Source organism: Mercenaria mercenaria, chromosome 17 (assembly GCF_021730395.1).
Source record: "Mercenaria mercenaria strain notata chromosome 17, MADL_Memer_1, whole genome shotgun sequence".
Taxonomy (NCBI): domain Eukaryota; kingdom Metazoa; phylum Mollusca; class Bivalvia; order Venerida; family Veneridae; genus Mercenaria; species Mercenaria mercenaria.
The window spans coordinates 2,383,871-2,405,771 of NC_069377.1; the positions used below are offsets into that span (position 1 = coordinate 2,383,871).

Here is a 21,901-nt window from a genome sequence, read left to right on the forward strand (position 1 = left end):
GGTTGGTGCTAAATATGTTTAAGGTTTTTATTTCTGTAAAACGTAGCATGAAAGAAGAACCTGCCATGTTATTCCCGTTTAAAAGTAACCCGCATTTAGTCAGTTATCACGAGTTAAAAGTGTGATTTTGTTGAAAAGATGTAATTTAATTTATATGTATTTAAATGTATATTTAATTCAGTTTTCAACTTAGGTGTATTGTAATAACGTCAACCTTTAAAATAATGTTTGCTCTGTATATTGTCCAATTTTAAGCGACAAAACGCAATATTCAACGAGTTATAGACATTTAAACATGACCTGGTCGAAAAAAAGTGTGGCGGCATTGCACAACTCAAAATTATTTGTGTGGCGAGCAAGAACAGTCCTGTGTTTTTTTAAATTTACTTTAATAAATGGTCTAGATAGTGATATCAAGCTCGTTACTCATTGTAATCTGACAAAAAAGAAGTGGTACTAGCTCAGCAATGTTCAGAAAATACAGCAGAGATGATATGATGCAATTCTTATGCATATAGTGATGAAAAATACGCGTATAATGAATATTAAATACACATCGCCCGTTCATAGGGCACTATTTAACCAGCACATGTATTTTGTAAAAATAACATATTTTTGGATTTTCATGAAATTGCCATGCCGATCAATATCATACATTTACTTAATAACTCGGGCTTGTTAGTTGATAATCATTACTATTTTTCCGAGGCCTGAATGCAACCATTCCATAAATAGTTTATAACAGACATCAGACATAGATTTTCAAGTTTTGGTGAATACGGAACACTTGTCCGTTTATTTGTTGGTTCCGAAAGTAGCGTCATTTCTTGACAGTATTTCAGTTATTCAACGACGAACCTAACGTATGGTGATACTGTGTTTTATATCGGTACTACCCTGTTCGGCACAAAACAATACTGCCACCTCTCCCCATGAGTCCGATTTTAGAACATTCTGTTTTTTCAAATAGTTACAGAGAACATAAATTTCTTCCAGGTACTCAAACTCACACTCACGACCTTATGATGTATAGCTTTCCCTGTTGATCTAAGCTAGTGACCTTTCTTCGAAATATGGACTGGTTATCTATATAAGGAGTCTTGTAATTTAACAAGTCTTAATATCCAATCAGCTACCAAATTTTCCCAATTTTATTCACTTATTGGATCAATATGCTATGTTATAGAGTTCCTACTAGTTATTCAACAAAGCCCGCCCGCTTAGCTCAGTAGGTAAGAGCGTTGGTCTACGGATCGCGGGGTCGCGAGTTCGATCCTCGGGCGGGGCGTATGTTCTCCGTGACTATTTGATAAACGACATTGTGTCTGAAATCATTAGTCCTCCACCTCTGATAATTCATGTGGGGAAGTTGGCAGTTACTTGCGGAGAACAGGTTTGTACTGGTACAGATTCCAGGAACACTGGTTAGGTTAACTGCCCGCCGTTATATGACTGAAATACTGTTGAAAAACGGCGTTAAACCCAAAACAAACAAACAAAAGTTATTCAACAAAGAAACTTATTGATCTCCTTATTGATTAAGTTATTGCTTTCATTGCGTCCATTTCTAAAACACGTACCATTTAGACCATTTATTAAAGTAAAATAAAAAAGACACAGGACTGTTCTTGCCCACCACACAAATAATTTTGAGCTGTGCAATGCCGCCACACTTTTTTCGACCATGTCATGTTTGAATGTCTATAACTCGTTGAATATTGCGTTTTGTCCCTTAAAAATTGGACAATATACAGGGCAAACATTTTTTAAAGGTTGACGTTAATAAACAAAATCACACTTTTAACTCGTCATAACTCACAAAATATAGGTTACTTTTAAACGGGAATCACACGGCAGGTTCTACGTTCATGCTACTTTTTACAAAAATAAAAATCTTTTTACATATTTTGCATCACCCAATTCTTGGATGGAGAATACTTACCCAAATGCAGATACCGGCAAAAATATCGGTGGACAGACAGTCCGCCACGAACTGTTTTGCTCGGAACCGGTTAACGGGTGTGGTTAACTAATCAAAATGGCATCTTACGGGATTGAAACAAACCTTTCGGGGTTTCAAAAGCAGTCATGGGTTTTGCCTTTTCAGACAAAGGAACCTGCAAGTAACATTTGCTCAAGTCTAGTTTAGAAAAATATCTATACTTAGATAGTTTTGAAAACATCTCCTCCATGTTTTGCATAGGTTCAGCATTGAAAATCGTCAGTTTGTTGACCTGGCGAAAATCAATACAGAACCTAATACTGATATCGTTTTTCCTAATGAGGACAATTGGGGAGGAAAAAAGAGCATTTGATGGTTCGATTACTCCAAACTCAAACATTTTACTTTACTCTTATCGGATCTGCAGTTGACAACTGAATGTCATGTTCAACTAAGTTGGTATTACCAGGAATATCTGTCAGTACATCTGAGAAATTTTCTAACAAATCTACTATTTCCTGCTTACATTCTACCGGTAACTCTGGATTTATCTCTAAATCTTTGTACGTTTCTGTTTCATTCTTTATAGGCCATAAACTATATCCTTTTCTACTCTACTCTACAACGCTTCACTACTTTCATTTGGATCTTATCTATCATAACCTCTCTGTTCCTCCTCTACAATAGCTGCCCCAACCTTACTTAATATACCCTTATCTTGTATAGACTTACTATCATCCTTCCTTTCACAGTACTGTTTCAGCATGTTTGCGTGAAAAGTTTTCAACTTTCCGTCTACATCTATCCTGTAATCTAGTCTATTAACTACCTCTACTACTTCGTAAGAACATTTCCAATGTAACAACAACTTATTATGTTTTGTAGGTAACAAGACAAGTACCTTACTACCTGCCTTAAACCTCCTATCTCTAGCCTTCCTATTGTAAAACTTCTTGTATCTAGCACAACCTTTCGCTAGCTGTTGCTGAGCTATCTCACTCGTATCCTCCAACTTTTCTTGCAAATCCATAACATACTGGTAAGTGGTTTTCACCTCATCATTCTCCGTCTTTCCAGCCATAAACTCTCTTAGAACAGTTATCGGTCCACGGAATGTTCTGTGGTAAAGTAACTTAAAGGAAAAAAATCCCAAACTTTCTAGCGGAACTTCACGGTAAGCAAACAACATAGCATTCAAGTATCTATCCCAATCTCTAGGTCTTTCACTACACATACCCTTCAACATTTGCTTCAAACTACCGTAAAACTTCTCTACTAAACCGTAACACATAGGGTGATAGGTGTTGTAGTTAACTGCCTTAATGACAATAATCTATGAACCAACCTATCAACCTAAGCCAACCGTCTAAATACCTACTTATTCTAGCTAAAAACATCACAAATGTCTCATTATCACGGGGCCTTTCAGTTCTAAACTTTTTCTTATAGCCATCGTCAGTGAATTAGAACTGGCGTAACAAAGTGGCTTTAAGTTTATTATAGTCCTTCCGGTCTTCTAACGAAAGTCTATCAAAAACCTCTCTTGCTGTAACTTTCAGAAGGAACGGTAAGTTTAGTGATCAAACCTCTTTGTCCCATTCCTGCGGAACAGCGTACGTTTCGTACATATTCAAGTGCGCATCCATGGAATCAATTTTCTGATCAAAGGGAGACATCTTAACCTTTACGTTTTTCTTACTCATCGTTTCTAAGTCTCTCTTAAACTTATACTCTGTTTCCAATTTCCTACTTTCTGTTTCCTCCTTTGTTTCTAAATTCTAGGAATCCTGGCTAACATTAAATTCTCCTTTTCCATTTCTAACTTATTTAGTTCTACATTAACGAAATGCAATGCAACTTAAAGCTAGCATGAAAATGATATCAATTTTCATTCAACAAAACGGACATTGTATGTATATGCTATAGACTGGCACACAATAATTTCAAATTACAATAAATATCAAATGTACGGTACTATACTTGCCAATATATACATTTATACATCACAATGCAATGCAGTATCGGCGTTCCATAATTAACAACGAAATGTTTGACATATGTTTATGACAAAGAGTACTTTACAATTATCATGTTACAAAATTTCAATGCAAATCTTACAGCTGATACAAACGAAACATTTTAGATTTCTCTTTCGAAATAAATTACAAAAGGTATGAAAAATTTAATTTATAAGCCTGACATACCGAAACTAGCTTATCTTGTGCCGAAAAGTAAACGTTACAAAATTGTGTAGATTGAAAAAAAAATTACTAAATAAAAATCGTAATTCAAATATTATAAAAAAAAAATGGGTTGATCAACACGCAGTGCGGATGTGTAGCTGAGATAAGAGCCTCTTCAGTCAAGAAATAATTACTCATGTTCATAGTCACACAAGTACAGATCAATGATATATAGCTGTTCACGGGTAAATCAACACGCAGTGCGGATGTGTAGCTGAGATAAAAGTCTCTTCGTCTACTTGTTATGCTTCACTGAAAACAATATAATGTATCAAAAGAAATGAAAGGAGAAGGTTCACTTTTGCCCAAAAATGGCCTAAAAACTGAAAGTCTAAAAATAGAGTGAAGAACAAGTTTTCTTTCATCAATAAATATTGTTTTATCAAACTGCATGAATTTTTTTACAATTCACTCATTATCAAAGAAAATTTATAACATGAATGAAAATACTTTTAACATTAAGGGCATGGGAAATGTTCAGTTCTTTGTTACATTATAGGCTAGTCCACTGGCGAATCACAGCTATCAGGTCTACTGATAAGCACCGCCCACTGACCACTCTCTTACTTGTATGTTTATTGTACATAGAATATTCATTCCTATAGATTAAAGCTTAGAAAACAGTTGTGTCTCCTTTATATCCACCAACATTATTACATGGTGTCAGAAGTAAAGTGACTCAATTCTGTGCTAATTATTACTGACGGATTAAACAATTAAATATTCTGCGGACTATTGTTTTGTATAAAAAAAGAAAACCCATTGTTAAGATGGAAACACAAAGCAATCCCAGGATGGATTGGGAATCAAATGATTTGCCAAATGCATTTAAGCGTTTTAAAGAGCATGCCGAATTTATGTTTGGTGGACCCCTAGAAAAGAAAACCGAGGAATCAAAATGCAATTATCTAATGCTGTGGGTAGGGGAAAAAGGACAGCAGATATTCTCAACATGGAACATTGACGCAGAAGCAAAGAAGTTATTGCAAACATATTATGATGGACTGTGCACCAAAGTCAAACCACATATACAGCTTATACAAATTTAAATCGCGAATTCAGCAAGAAGGAGAAGTCTTTGAACAATTTGTAACAGAACTGAAAATCCTTATTAAGGACTGTGGCTATCCAGACACAATCATTGACGAAGTGATCAGAGATCACATAGTGTTTGAAATACGCTCGCACAAGATACGAGAAAAACTCATAAGCGAAGGATCGGGACTGACACTTGAAAAGTGCATGGATATAGCACGGACTTATGAGTTGAGTCAAACTCAGGTCAAGGACATTAATTGTCAATCACAGTCAGTGAATGCAGTCAGACGAAACCCAATGTACAGGGCAGCGCAGAAGAAAACACGGAGTACAATGCAACAGACTTATTCCAGAAACCCCCAAGATCGCCAACAGAGACCATTTCAAGGGAAACAACAAGGTGGACAATATGATACACATAGGACTAGCAATTTCTGTGATAATTGTGGGAATTCAAAGCATGGATATAATGACATGTGTCCCGCTAAAGGGAAATTTTGTGATTATTGTACAAAACCCAATCATTTTGCCAAAGTATGCAGAAGGAGAAAGCTTGACAACAACAAAATCAATGAGGTAACACATTTTGATACTACATCTGATCTTGAATATTCCTCCCTTGACACCCCTTCCCATGATGATGAATTCTATGTCAATACAGTTGAGCATGATCATTTCGCAAATCAAGCATTTGCCACAATCACAATTGGTTCAACACAAATTTCCATGAAAATTGATAGCGGTGCATAGGTAAACTGCCTTCCAAGGTCTGTTTATGCATCTCTTAAGATTGCAGGCCCACTAACGCCTAATCAGAAGCGTTAAACAGGCTATGACGGAAAGCCGTTAAAGGTAGATGGTATCATCAAATTGCCATTAAAATACAATGGGCAAACATTTTATGAGGAGTTCTATATAGCAGATACCAGGTCACAACCCATAATAGGTTTACAAACATGTTTAAAACTTAATGTCATGAAGTTGGTCCTAGCTGTGGGCTCAGACTCACATCCAACAAAAGAGTCTGTACTAGGTCAATACCTTGATATATTTCAAGGTATAGGGCAACTACCTGGTGAATATCAAATACATTTACGCGAGGATGCAACTCCAGTTATACATCCTCCACGAAAAGTGCCCATAGCAATTAAGGAAAAGCTCAAGACAGAGCTCGACCATATGGAATCCCAGGAGATAATCGCTAAGGTCATAGAGCCAACTGCATGGGTCAACAGTCTTGTCACTGTTGAAAAATCTAATGGATCTCTAAGAATCTGCTTAGACCCGAAAGACCTGAACAATGCCATTAAGAGACCACACTACCCAAACAAGACTCTTGATGACATACTTCCTGAATTGTCACATGCTACAGTGTTTTCAAAATTTGACGCTCGTAGTGGTTACTGGTCCATAAAACTTACAGAGGAGTCTTCACACCTTACATGCTTTAACACGCCATTTTTAAAGATATCGTTTTCTACGGTTACCCTTTGGAGTTTCATGTGCAAATGATTTGTTTCAATCAAAAATGGATCAGTGCCTTGAAAATCTGCCAGGTGTAACGACAATTGTTGACGATATTGTGGTAAAGACCACACTGAACACAACACAACTCTCCACATGTTCATGCAAAGATGTCGAGAAAAGGGCATCAAACTAAACCCAGATAAGACAGAGATAGGGAAAAGTGAAATACCCTTTTCCGGTCACCTTCTCACATCTAAAGGTTTAAAAATGGACCCATCCAAAGTTAAAGCTATTGAACAGATGCCTTCACCCACAACAAAGTCAGAACTTCAAACAGTATTTTGGATGGTAACATATCTGTAAAGATTTGCACCTAACCTATCAGAAATAACTACCCATTTAAGACAACTTTTGTCTAAAGATGTTGAATTCAGATGGGATACACCCCATGAAGATGCATTTCAAAAGGTCAAACAGCTCATTACGCAAAGCCCAGGTCCTATCCTCGCATACTTTGACCCAAAACAAAAGGTTACCCTGCAAGTCGACGCTTCCAAATATGGCCTTGCTGCAGTTCTCATGCAAAATGACAAACCAATTTCATTTGCATCAAAAGCATTAACACCCACAGAGGTCAATTATGCGCAGATCACAAAAGAGCTATATGCTATACTATTTGGCTGTAAGCGCTTTCACCAATATACATACGGTAGACGTATCACATGCCAAACAGACCACAAGCCACTCCTTGCTATCTGGAAGAAAGACTTGCACTCTGCACCTCCTCGCCTACAGCGCATGCTGTTACAGCTGCAGCAATATGATATAGATCTGGTATTCGTGCCGGGAAAAACATCCCCCTGGCAGATACTTTATCTCGCAAATTTTTACCTGATAAATATCCAGAAATTGCAGATGACTTAGAGTATCATGTACACACAGTCATGTCCAACTTACCTGTGAGTGACAGTAAAATGCAATTAATCAGGTCAGCAACTCAATCAGATTCACAAATGCAACATCTGTCCAAGGTCATTTTAGATGGTTGGCCAAATGACAGAGCCAATTGCCCCAGTCAGGTATTAGAGTTTTGGAATTAAAGAGACGAACAATCTGTGATTGATGGCATCATCTTGAAAAGATCAAAAATCTTGATTCCAAAACAATTAAGGCCAATGATGCTTGAAAAAATTCATGACTCACACTTAGGTGTAGACAAATGTACACAGCGTGCCAAAGAAATACTTTTCTGGCCTAGTATGTACAAAAACATAACAGCAAAAGTACTAAGCTGCCCAATATGTATACAACACAGGTGTTCAAACACTAAAGAACCTCTGCAACCCACAGAAATTCCCGACAGGCCATGGCAAGTTTGCTCTACAGATTTATTTTACTGGAACAACAACGATTACATACTGCTAGTCGATGCATACAGTAGGTATTTCGAGGTCAGTCAGCTTTCTAGTACAAGGTCAAAATCTGTGATTGATAAACTCAAAAATTATTTTAGCCGCCATGGTATTCCGGAAGTGTTATACTCAGATAATGGGCCTTGTTACGATAGTTCAGAGTTCAAAGAGTTTTCACACGCATACGATTTTCTCATGTCACTTCCTCCCCAGGTCACCAGTCAGGAAATGGATTAGCAGAAATCACTGTGAAAACAATCAAGGCACTCTTTACAAAAGCAAAACAAGCTGGAAAGGACCCATATCTTTCAGTTTTAGAGTACCGCAATTACCCACTGGCATGTGGTAAATCGCCAGCTCAGTTATTAATGAGCAGACAGCTCAGGTCAACACTTCCTGTAATTTCTGAGAAACTAAATCCCAATATGCCTGACCAACAATGATCAAAGGCAACCTACAGAGATCAAAACAAATCTCAAAGGGTTACTATGATATGTCCACAAACAAGCTCAAACCATTAGAAATTGGAGAAGGTGTAAGGCTCCAACAAGGAAAACAATGGCTACCTGCTATAGTTGAGAAAAAAGTACATGATAGGTCATATATTGTCACAACTGAAAATGGTGGCAGCTACAGAAGAAATAGGCAGCATCTTTGGAAGTCAAACGAACAGCCATTCACAGATCATGAACTAAGCACAGCACCTTTCCCTTTACAAACAACACAAATAATTCTACAGAGAGTTCCAAACATATTGAGTCTAACATGCCTCAAGCTCAATATTCTACCCCACCCTCGCTGGAACAATCTACACAGCAATCTCCGCAAAAAACACAATCCCCACAAACAACAGTAACTGATCCGCCCCAGGCCAGTCCAGCCACTTAATGAACAAGATCAGATCGTAGTATTAAACCACCTCAAAGGTTGTCTTTTTGATCAATATGATAATTAATATTTACAGTTATAAGGTGATGAAATAGCTCGCAATGTATGTGTATATGTATATATTGGTGATATAATGAATGATGCTCAAGATAAGTAAGTGAAATATAGTTGATTACTTAGAGCTATATCATTAGAGTGATGATCTTACAGCTGCGAAACAGACAGAGATCTTTGATTGTAAATGAGCCGTGAAGTGATAAACACTCAATGGAACAGAACTGTAACTTGATAGTCTACCTGGAATACATTAATCAATCTCTAGCAGAAGGCTGAGCTTTCATGAGACTTTTATTGCTTCGAACTGACAGTTGCTGGAGCTAATTAACTGTTTGATGTGTTTCATTTTTTTAAGAAGAAGGGAGATGTTACATTATAGGCTAGTCCACTGGCGAATCACAGCTATCAGGTCTACTGATAAGCACCGCCCACTGACCACTCTCTTACTTGTATGTTTGTTGTACATAGAATATTCATTCCTATAGATTAAAGCTTAGCAAACAGTTGTGTCTCCTTTATATCCACCAACATTATTACAAATTTTTAAACAATTCTGAAATTTTCATATGAGCACAGCTGTCGACCATAATTAAAAAATGACCATAAATTCTGTGAAAGAAGCTGGACCTATGGTCAAAATTATTTTGTGGTCCTCGACTGTGCTCAGTACTGAAAACATGCCCATGTGACCTAAATATGGCAAAAAAATGTTCATTTTCTAAAAAATCTGCGATTTCAGCAATATTCAGTGGCATGTTTTGAACAAAATAATAAAATTGTTTACAAAAAACTAAATTCATTATAGTAGATAAACATTCTGGTAGCAAACAATGTATATTTGTTGTAATTATAACCAATTTGGAAATTTTCCAAATTGTATAGGCCATATAAGGCTTAAGCGAACTTTGTCCTTTAATCTGATACTGGTTTAAATAAATACAGCGCAAATTGTAAACAGATTCAACAAAAAATTGATATAGTCTATTTTAATCGACTTGGCTGGGCGTGGTATCGCGACGGCCCACTTCATTATTGTGCAGGATATGTAGTATATTTGGCAACCTAATTTCTTATTCACTGACAATATACCTTACACTGTAACCATCGTAGCTCTACCTATTTTTCTCGTTTTTTGAGACTACCATTATTTGCATAAGCCAGAGATTAACTCCGCCCTGCCAGGTTATATAAAACGCACTATAGAAGTGTCAGAAATAAAATAGTAGTGACATGATCAAACTATATGGAATAATGAGCTCTGATTTTGACTTCTGGTAAGTTATCAGAATTGATCTTACTTTAATATGATGGCATGTTTCTGGCGATAATGTTTACAGCAAAATTAATGGCATTTCACTTTGCAGTTTGATGCTTTGAAAAAAGGATCTAAACGGGTTTGGATTTTTAACTTGAACACCAATGATGATTAACGCGCCGGATCGACACAGTACTGTAAAATCTGGTAAATAAGCGTATACGCTTATAATAATTTTAGTGACACTTTTATGCGCCTGTTTTTGATATGCGCTTATACTTGAGCCAAAACTATGCGCTTATATTTGATATGCGCTTATAGACAAGCCGTGTGCGCCTATTTTTTGATATATTAAGACTATTGACAGTGCTTACCTTGGTTGAGAAAACGAAGGTAAAACATGGTCAAGGTTCAAGTTTCAAGGTTTATTCGGCAAATTCGGCATTACACATACCTTTGGCCATTAACAAATATAATAGGAACATGGCATATTAACAATTGATACAAATACATTTATACATATACAGTTCAAAAAAGTAAAAGTGTATGCATACAATAAACAAACGTATAAATTACAGAAGAAAAAAAGAATGTTAGGAAACATCTAAACAAACAAAACATATATAATAATCTACGTTACATTATGTAGTATCAACATGGTCCTTTTATTGCATACATTATTAAGACACAATGAAATCATAATGAATACATAATTTGCATATAATGTTCAATCTCTTGGACCATTCAATAATTGTTCAACACTAAGATTGTAGCGTTTTATCTATATTCTTTTCACAGATTTACAAAAGAATGGCAAACAAACAACTTATCTGTTATTCAAACTTCATTTACTGAAACAATTTTCTATTCCAAAAGCATGATTATCGTAAACAATTATCGTTTTATGAGACAATAGACGTTAAAATCTTTTAACACCTATCGGCTATTCAACAGGTAAAAACACTTGTCGTCTGTATTTATGATAAACAATTATTACGGTATAATACCGTTAATTACGTCTTTGTGCTGCATCTGTTATTTGTTTACCAGTAATCGGATATGCGCCTACTTTCGAGACAAAATTATGGTAAGGGCCTGACATACGCTTATTATCCCACGGAATAACGGTAAGGCCGTATTGCGCTTACTTTTGCTATGCGCTTATATTCGAATATGCGCTTATTTACCAGATTCTACAGTATATCATTCTCAAGTTTGTACATGGTAATTTATATGTATCCATTACTAAATCCTACTAATAGACTGCTATTATTTTGTCTGTTCATGATAGGTGATGAAATATGCAACATCTCTCACTTAAGTGAACCAATTTATAACAACACAGATTCGTTAGTTAAAGGTCCACATTATTTAGGACCATTTCTACGCAGAACAAAAGAGTAGCACTACATTAAAAGGCGAGTTCTGTATGAATAAGCAATTTTATCCACACTGTATTACAATTTTGTGCTTGAAGGGAAATATCATTAGTAGCATTTGGTACAAATTTTGACCTTGAAAAAAAGTATATCTCTTCAATACACATGAAAACTGGCAAAGGAACACCTTATCAAAATTCTATCTTGCTTAACATAACAATGTTTGCCTTGCATGATGAAATTAATCTTTTTTAATACAAATATATTTTGTTTCATGTAACAGATATGGGCAACCAACATAACACTCACGTAAGCAACGGTCTTGATGTTGTAGTAAAAGTCACTGTCACTCATCCTAATCCGTGCGGGCGAAGCGATCTAATTCATGTTTATCCTGGAAAAACTAGGAACGTGCCTACAAGCAAGGGAACTGTTACAATATCCGTATTTGATCCAGAGTGTCCTGAAAAATTAAGTCCGTACGAAAGCATAAATCTACCGTCTGACATTAGCGTTGTTGTCCGAAAAAACGAATATGGAAAGCCAAAACTGCGAAGAGTAAAGTATGGAACATTATGGCAGGACGTTGATGATGCAGCAAATTTATAAAATGAATGCATATGAGCACTGCTTAACCAAATTTACATGTTAATTTTTAGTCTTTTATGAATCAAAATAACGATGTCCTCTGAAAATATTAAAAAACATCAAAGAGTTGTAGATGCTAATTTGCGAGAGCTTCAAGGAATTGCTATAAAGTTTTCTAATACGGAAATCAGAAATGCCCAACTGAGGAAAGAATATATTGACCTGACTAAGAAAGCGGCCCAGGAGATACTACAAGAAGCTATAACTAACGCTATTGCTAATCCTTCACGCGCACTTAAGATCTGGGAAATAGCAGCGGAGAAATGTGGTAAGCTTCGCAATCTTTACTTGGACCAAACAAGGCAAAATGTTAGTAAAGCAGCTTCAGCATTTTCTAAAATGCTAAAGGATGAAGGATTGACTTTCCCGAAACTTGTACAGAAATATACCGCCAAACTTTTTAAAACAACTGGAACGGAACCTGCTTGTTATGCAAGTCTCGAAGTATTGGAGCAACAAAAGGTTATGGAAGGCATTGTTGAAGCATCTGGAAGGACAAACCCAAAGATAAACGCCCTCAGCAAATGGTTAGGTCGGGCTGGTATTGCGCTGATATTAATTACGATAGGAATATCTATATACGTTATCTGCGAAGCAGCTAACCCAACCCTAGAGGCAGTCAAAACAGCTGTTTCTTTGGGATTTGGGACTGCTGGTTGTTACGCAGGTGCAGAGTTAGGGGCAGCTGTTGGAGCATGCGGAGGACCTGTGGGTATACTTATAGGAGCAATAGCTGGAGGAATAGGAGGTGGGTTTCTTGCAGCTTTCGGTGGGGAATCTTTAGTAAATATTTTACACAACGCGTTCTTCCCCTCCTCGGCCACAGGGCCGGGGCCACCGCCATTCGATGTTATTCCGGTACTTTACGGCCAACCTTACTTAGGCTACGTTGCTGTTGTTGGACCTCCTAAAGTAATTGACGATGAGTTCATAAGTGGCCCACCTCCTTTAAGAGAACAGGCAGTTGTCGGTTTACCGGACCTATGGTAGCAGAAAGTGATTATGAAAGGAAACTTTGAAATTACAAAATAATAACAATGCAACTTATATAAATTCCTGTTTTGTATCAATCTGCTGTTAATGCGGCAGTGTATTTTGTTCACGGTGTTATCTTCATATTCCATGAAATTGTGTGGGAAGCGTGCTTTGATTGAATTTTAGGGAAGATGCTCAGTTCACTCTTAAACAGATTTCAAACAATTAAAGTCAAGTTGTAATTTTCTAGAGGTATTGTTTTAGAAAACTATGTACGCATTATATCTTTATTAAAACGAATGCATGCTGATTAAGATCAAACAAGTTTTGTAAACTCCAGTAGGAGTTTTACCATTTAAAAAATAAGACTAAGTCTAAGACCAAATAATACTCTCTACACAAATCTATCTTGCCCTTTCAATCCATAGGGGTAAAAAATACGGGATAAGTAAGACTACGCGGAGTTGTCTCCATTTTCCTAAATATTAAATCCAGGCTCAAATATCTCTTTTCAATAAAATGATCTTTAATAATGTCTTAAAGGAAAAAAAATGTGTTAAATGCGTAACCCTTGGAAGATAGGTTGTTTTTATTTATCACATGTTTTGACGTTGTGGAATGTAATAAAGCCATTAAATAAAAATGATAAAACACTAATGTAGTAAAGCTTTGACGTCGACGTCACTTATAGGAGACGTTGATCAAATTGACTTGTATATAAGACAACAAAAGTAGAATTTTTGATGTTTCAACGGGAAAGGCTAACATGTGATAAACAGAATATTACATTAAATTTGATGACTTTCCACACTGAATTTATTAAACTCGTTGAATAAATTTGATAAAATGCTCGGCCGAGCCTCGTATTGTACCATGTTATTCAACTTTTTTAATAGATTCAATATTAAAAGATACTCATGTAATATTCTCTATATACTATATATTTGATACTGTTATCATGTCATATACTTCATATCTGTGTTGAATTGTAAGGTATGCCCCAAAGTTTTATTTTGTTTTATAACTGTTTATAAGTCAGTTATACATAGACATTTTGCGGGCAACCTTGTGTACTTTTGTTACAGATTGACACTGCAGTTATATCATATATGTGTTTTAGTATATTTCTTTTTATACCAATCTTGTAGTTATAATTGATAGAAGTGGTTTATTTGTAATACTACATTCTAACCGTTGTTTGGTACTAGTGTTTATAATAACTTGTATTCATAGCGGGAAACGTATGGTTTCGTACTATCACCATTATTCCACCTTTTGCTTTCATGTGTTAAATCGTAACTTTACATGTTCCTCATTTTACTGTTACATATTTTGTGGCAAATTTACGCATCATACTGGTAGTGTCAAATAAATCTATGAACTATGGCAGTTGTTGTGTTACTACCGAACCCCATCACATCTACAAGGGCTACATTAACATCAGTCAGTGGCACATTCTTACATCATAAGTATATAACATCTGCAAATCTTCGTCTTTCATCATAGAACACAACTAAGAAAATATCTGATTCGGTGTGTTCACGATAAATAATGCAACAACCCTATTGCCCCAAACACAGGCGTACGTGATGTGGAATTCTTATTATCAGCATGGATTCTCTGATTCCAAAAGGCTACGAAATATAAGTGTAAGAGCGGGGAGTCTTATGACATTGTTCTAGTTAATAAGGAAATATTTTAAAGCACATAAAATAACAAAGCAAAATAACCGGTTTATTTGTTGGGTAATCAATTTCTGACAAACATTTTGCCCAAATTATTTCATACTTTTTTATTACAAAAGTGTCATTTTTATTCCCTTACGATATACGAATTCCTACATTTTAATAATGCAAAGCAAGCGTGTTCATGGAACATTGAATATAGCTGTAAACATTTTAAGGAAGTTTTATTACACCAAAAGTCTACTTTTCGCTGATATATGATCGGTATGAAAATCAGTGAAAACAGTATCACCTTAAGGGATTCTTTTTAAAGGAAATACTATCATGTATCATTTAATAAATTGGATGACTTCTTTGAGAAATGTCAACAGTGTATTACTTAAAGCTAAGATTGGAAAGTTTTAATTTCGCCTCGCTTCCGTCCATAACGGCAGATACCTTAGACACAATACACAATTCTTTTGGTTTTGACTGAATACAGTTGTCAGCAACTGAATACCTTTTCGACAGTTGCATGCCATGCAGGAACATATGCACCTCAGGTTAGAATAGAGGAAAAAAAGAGGAAACAACACATTCAAAGTGAGTTATCAATGTCCAAAATGCATTTAAAATGCTTCCAATTGCACCACAAAATCACTCTTTACTGGGGTTTGCATAGACAACAAATACTACTTAGACAACATTTACCGATGGGTCTTAGTTTTCAATGCAGTTTTTTTTAACAATTCAGCTCGGCAATCCATTTGATAGCTGAAAACAAACTTCAAATCCCAGGATGTGCACATATTTTGGACTGACAGAAAGCCGCAGTTCAATTTATAAAATACAATACTTAAACATAATATAGGTCAACACATTAAACTGGGCTGTAATATCAGACATGATTTGATTTAACATGTTCACTGAAGTTGTTATGTATGAACATGTACATTTGTATTTTAGCATCTGTATTGAAACTAAGAATGTTGATATACGTATTTGGAAGACGTAAACCTTGAAGGGAAGATATTGTCGTGTTAATCTTATTTCACATAATTTGTAACATATAAGCAGTTGAAATATAAGAATAGTATCTGTTAATTTTAATTGGATGTTGCTAGCATGAATTCATTGCCACTCTAGGCTGATATACAGCACATACATATTTTTCACTTCAACTACTATTCCATATAGTGTTTGTGCATGTAAATTGAACATTGAAACAGCACGTTTTTCATTCCTCACCTTTAAACATGTAGGTTACATATAGGTTCAGTATGGTCAATGCTGAAACATAAAAAATTTACGTGTTAAACTGAGGTTTACTATCGGAACTCAACTGATTCCTTTGTTAAATCTATTCAAATTTTGCTGTAATTGTTTCCCATGTTTGTCTGTCATTGACATGAATATAAAAGTTCATCATCTAGTTACCGGGTAGTATAAAATTTATACTGAAACACAAACATTCATGATAAAAACTGTTTTATATCGTTTTCATACTACATACTAGTAGTTCGCGATTTTTAAAACTGAAGCAGTTAAATGTCAATCATACATACGACCGTGTCCAAAACACTTGATGTCTGACATTTTATTGTTGTCGCTATTGAGTCATATCCAGCATTACTGTTTATGAAGGATTAAGCACACAGTTTTATGACGTGTTTATCAGTTACAGTAACTAACATGTTAAAAGTAACATGTTCACTTTTTTCCCGTTCGGTCAAGAACTACATCTATCATCCTTAGGTCTCGGTCACAAACAATCACGCGGGCTTCTGCAGATACACAAAAATAAACGTGTATTACCCCTATTCTTGCATAAAAAACATTACACGTCGACTAAATGCATTATTTTCATATGTGATAACTTAACGATTCCGGTGCATTTACTAATTACCATTCTGTTGTTTTTGGAAACGGTAAATATTTTTAAATATCCATAACTAGGGGCCAGAAATCAATAATACTTCCAAAAGCATGTAATGAAGGTTATTAACCAATTTTTTATCTGACGTTATTATACAAACATTAAATTACCCATATTTTACATATCACTTAAAAATTTGGTAAACAGGAACACAATTTCAAAAGAAATAATTTTACATTCGAACGAACACATTTAGAGTACGGATGAGTTGAAACGTAGTGACAAGCTTTCAAATGTTTTATCCAAATGCTTCGCAAAATTAGACAAAAACATTCCGACTGATACTTAACTAACTAAAATCATAAAAATAGACATTGCCTTGTTACACACAGTTCTTATATATTCACGGTTATCAAAAAATGAATCGACTCCGACTTCTAAAAGGGGTGTAAACAATGGGTGGAGCGAGAACTTACATTTTTGGAGGTAGTGCGTTTGGTTTGGGTAACTGATACAGCAAAAGATTGCATGCTACAAAAAGAGAATATTATGGAAGAATCAAGACGAAGATACCAGATGTTAATCTGCTCAGAAATACATATACATCCCTGACAAAGCATTTCAAAAATAAAAGTCATGTATTAACAGCACGTGAATTGCCTTGTTTTCACACGATTTTTATCCCGTTAATACATGGGCGGATCCAGTAAAAAAGAAGGGATTACAATATTACTGGGCGTAGATGTTCCCCATGATAAAACGACATGTCATGCGCAGCACTAAGAACCCTAGGTTAAGATTCAAGTCACAGTTGGAGATCAAATGCCAATATGTTTTTTCCTATTCGGTCTATAACTTTGTCATGCAAAACAGGATTTAAATATCAGTTGGCATGGCACAAATATTTCATGCGCAAAACACAGACGCATTGGTCGAGAGGTCTAAGACTATTTCGAAAGACTTTCCCTCGATTTCTGGCTTCTTCTATTGCTGTGTGTCCTCTGATAAGGCACTTTATCACGACTGCCTCATTCGACTCAGCTGTAAATGGGTACCAACAACTTGCTTTGGGTAAGATATAATCGGTTTTAACAGTTCTTAAAATAGGGTCGCTCAAAAGCTCTACAGAGCTTATGTTCATTGTTTCACAAAGCCATATTAAACAAAATTAACCTTTGATCCTTAGCTGAAAGGTCAATGTCATACTTGAAAGTCGAAGGCCAAAAGGACTAATTTCCTGTCTGGTCTGAATTCTGAAACTCAACAATCCTGAAAGTGATTTAAATATTACTTAGCACAAATATAACGCATGATAGGACTATGTGTCATGTGCAACACTCAGACCCCTAACTCAAAGGCCAAGGTCACACTTGGAGGTCAAAGGTCAATAACTGTAATCCATGAATGGATTTTGATATTACTTAGCACAAATGTTTTCGATAATGAAACAACTTGTCTTCCGCAACCTTGTATCCCCATTTCACCGTCAGAGATCAAAAGTCAATAGTTTCCTTTCTGGTCCATACACCTGTCATCAATTAAGGGACAGTAATGTTACTTGACAAAAATGTTCACCATATTAAGACAATGTGTCATGTGAAATATTCAGACCGCTAGTGCAAAGATCAAGGTCACTCCTGAAGGTTAAAGTCAACATTTATCTTCTCCAATCTAGTCTATAAAATAGTTTTTGAAAGCTCATTTGCCGACCCAATTAAAAAAATGTTGGTGTATTTTCTTCAGAATTATTTCCCTCAGATATAATGATTTCTTACAATATTTTTTCTCATATTTTTTTCAATGAAATATTATCAAAAATGAAAGCAAATACTTTTTAAATTTATATATGTTATAAAAAAATAAAAAATATATAGGCTTTTGTATATGCAAATTTTAATCCGGTTGTTGTGTTATAACATATTGTATATATAGTACAATACTTTATATCATTGACTGTCAGGATACGAGTTATATGACCCAGGGAAGTGCCTACGCCTTTAGTATCTTGAATAATGGTTTGGGTCCAATCGCTAAGGTGACTATGTCTTAGACTAGCTGACAAACGATATAGTATGTCCTTTGTTAAAACGTAGAGCTGGTGAGACCAAATATCTCATATATAGAATTTTCCTCTGGCTACCTTGCCTAAATGATTCGTGTACCAATGATTCGTAAACGATTTCTATTATGAGCTAGACAATTTCAGGGATCAGGCAAATCAATAAATGTTTCAAACTAACAATCTTTAACTAAAAATGATTAGCTCAAACTCCTATAGGCTGGAGACTCTATACTTGACTGGTCTTTTGGTTGAAGTTAGACAATGTCTTTCAATCAACAACATACGAGTCATATCGCATAGATGTTCGGCCTCTGTCCTCTCAACTCTATATGTTTGTCCTGACTCCTGGATGCTCAGCGCCTATATGCTATCATATGTAGCATTCAACTACCATATAGGTATATCCCCGATGCCTTGGCTGTACTTCGCCAGTAATGCTGAACCGTCTATAAGCTGGAACTCTCTTAATATCTCAGTAGATTACCAAACTCTGGGTCTCTATCTCAGCTTCCCGATGCTCAGCTTATGAATGCTATCGTATATAGCATTCAACTACCCTTAAGGTACAACTCCTATGCGCCGGCCCTAGCTCGAAACCTGGTTGAAATTCTGCAACTCTTCTTTAGTCTACGAACTTCCAAAGTCTTCTTTTTAATAATTTATCCGCCCTGACAGGGTAACTGCAATAGTCTCCTTATCAAAGTACTGGGATAAATTATTAGTTGAATCCTCGATGTGTCTTCTTCTACCGCTGGATACCGAATGAACTCTCTGTCATCCATCTACCTATTTATACCCCAGCGGACGTGCTATTTTTAGAACTTGTTTCTGATTGGTCCAAATTTAAACATAACGTTTTACAACGAGTACTTGCTCTATCAAATATCTGGTTCCCTTTAACTTTTGAATATGACATAATGTGCGAAGCTGGGACCCAGTCATCCACATAATGAACCCAAATCAGCCACAAATGATCCAAAGTCTATTATTAACATCAATTCAACAATAATTATAACAAAGATAGCATGAAAAGGGAGTCAAGCACTATCTGTGCTTATGTGTTACGTTATAAATATGTAAAACATGCAAATTATTCTGACATTGACACATATCAGATCTGTTATAATGCAACAGGAAAATTACGTGCCTTTCAGTAGGGGACTTTGTATTGCATGGCAATACTTCATTCACTTGTTTTGCCTTTACTCTTTAGTTAACATATTGTGGAAGCAATGTAGGTATAGTTCGGTTTTAAGTTCAGTAATGTTTTGTACTTTTGATAAAGGAACAAATGGTTTGTTATTTAGGTAGTATTATTCAGTACGATAGTGGTTCTTCCCTAAAATAATTTAAGGTAATTCATACTGATTTCCCTAATCGAAAGACGAGTCTATAAATTGAACACTCAAACGTCAAAATACAACCGTAAGTTTTACTTCTGTCCGATTGTTATTTTTGAATGAAGAAAGCAAAAATTAAAACAGTCTTACAGGACTCGAACATAATTTTTCAGTGATGAAACTTAATTTCTGTACGATTAAATCTTTTTACTTGTGGCGCTTTCTTTGATCAAAATTATTGGTATCATGAATTTTCTGCGAACGTGCAGTGGTTATCACTTTGAACTTCGTCTCTATTTGAGCCTGAGGAAATATCATGAATTATACAAAAAATTGAAAACATGCGAAACATTCTTATATGACTAACAATGTTTTACTCATCATAACGTTCTTATGTTGACGTCACTTCAACATGATATTAAGCGCCATGTACGCTTCAAGAAATAGCGCTTTCAAATTTTATGAAATATTTTGCTAAATAACATGTTTTTATCCAAATGTCACATTGCACGAATATGTTGATTAATTACACACATACTGAGTTAGTTATTCGCTTTGCTGAATAACCCGCAATAATTTTCGCGAACTGAGCTCTGCCGCAAGACGTATTAGATCTACCATATTACGCTCGACGTATAACCACCCATCGTGTATAAATAATGATAAACAGTGATAAAGCACTGTTTTGCTAAACAGTCAGGGGAGTTACTTAAACAAAAGGTCACAAAAATCACTTAACCAAGTGATTATTTGCGAATGATAACTAAATCTCAAGTCATCCCAAATTCGCTCTTCAAACGTGACTATTTTTGAATTCCGCGCTATTTTGCGTCATCAAAGTATCGTGGGAATTAACGAGAGTTACCGTATAGAAAGAACATGTGTAGTTCCTAGAAAATTTCAGTGAATAGACCAGGCGCGTAGCTGGGGCATTTTTCATAGTACGCAGAGGTAATGCTGGGGTCGAGGTATCCTCCTCTGATTATTTTTTTAATGTGAAAACGGCAAATTGTGCATTTTAAATAGCATATTTTTTTTAGCAAAAATATTGCACAAATATCTTTTTTTTTCTCATTTCTTTTATATAAAATGTATGGTTTTACTTTGTATTCGTATAATATTACACATGTAAACTGCTGTTCATGTACATGTGTGCAAGTATTTAAACAAAACAGATGTTTCGAGGTAATATACTGTCAAAATATCATTATGATTGGATATATCATTCAAGGGATATGTCTATAAGTAAATGTACGATAATTGTTAAAATGAATTTTACCGTCACTCTAGCTTTACCATCGTGATCCCGCGCTTCACGTATCGCCTACCCAATGATGCCGAAGAGCTAGCCCACGATGGCCAAGTGCGACACGATTGCAAAGTGCAAAACTAATTATCGATTTCACGCTTAGCTATCGTGATCTCGTGTGGGGCCACGACGGCAAAATGCGAGATCACAATGGCGAAGTGCGAAATTAAGAAATTTTCGCGATGTTGTGCTTGTGATCTCGCGCTTTGCCGTCATGGATCGTGATCCAACGCTTCGCTTATCACTTGTGCATGATGGAGAAGCACAAAACGCAACATTACGATTGCGAAACGCGGAATTGCAATGGCGAAGAGCGAAATTCACAGTTTCGCGCTTCGCCATTGTG

At 35.8% G+C, this 21,901-nt stretch overlaps 2 protein-coding genes across 2 annotated transcripts; both read left to right on the forward strand.

Moving 5' to 3' along the window:
• Positions 1-5,184: 5,184 nt before the first annotated feature.
• On the forward strand, positions 5,185-5,973 carry LOC123536005 (uncharacterized). Its single transcript, XM_045318774.2, has one exon. It carries the CDS (start codon positions 5,185-5,187, stop codon positions 5,971-5,973), a length of 789 nt encoding a protein of 262 aa, XP_045174709.2.
• Positions 5,974-10,162: 4,189 nt separating this feature from the next.
• Positions 10,163-14,690, forward strand: LOC123536576 (uncharacterized). Its single transcript, XM_045319885.2, has 2 exons — positions 10,163-10,321; positions 11,965-14,690. The coding sequence occupies exon 2, from the start codon at positions 12,363-12,365 to the stop codon at positions 13,317-13,319; it is 957 nt and encodes a 318-aa protein (XP_045175820.1). The 5' UTR covers positions 10,163-10,321; positions 11,965-12,362; the 3' UTR covers positions 13,320-14,690.
• Positions 14,691-21,901: the final 7,211 nt, after the last annotated feature.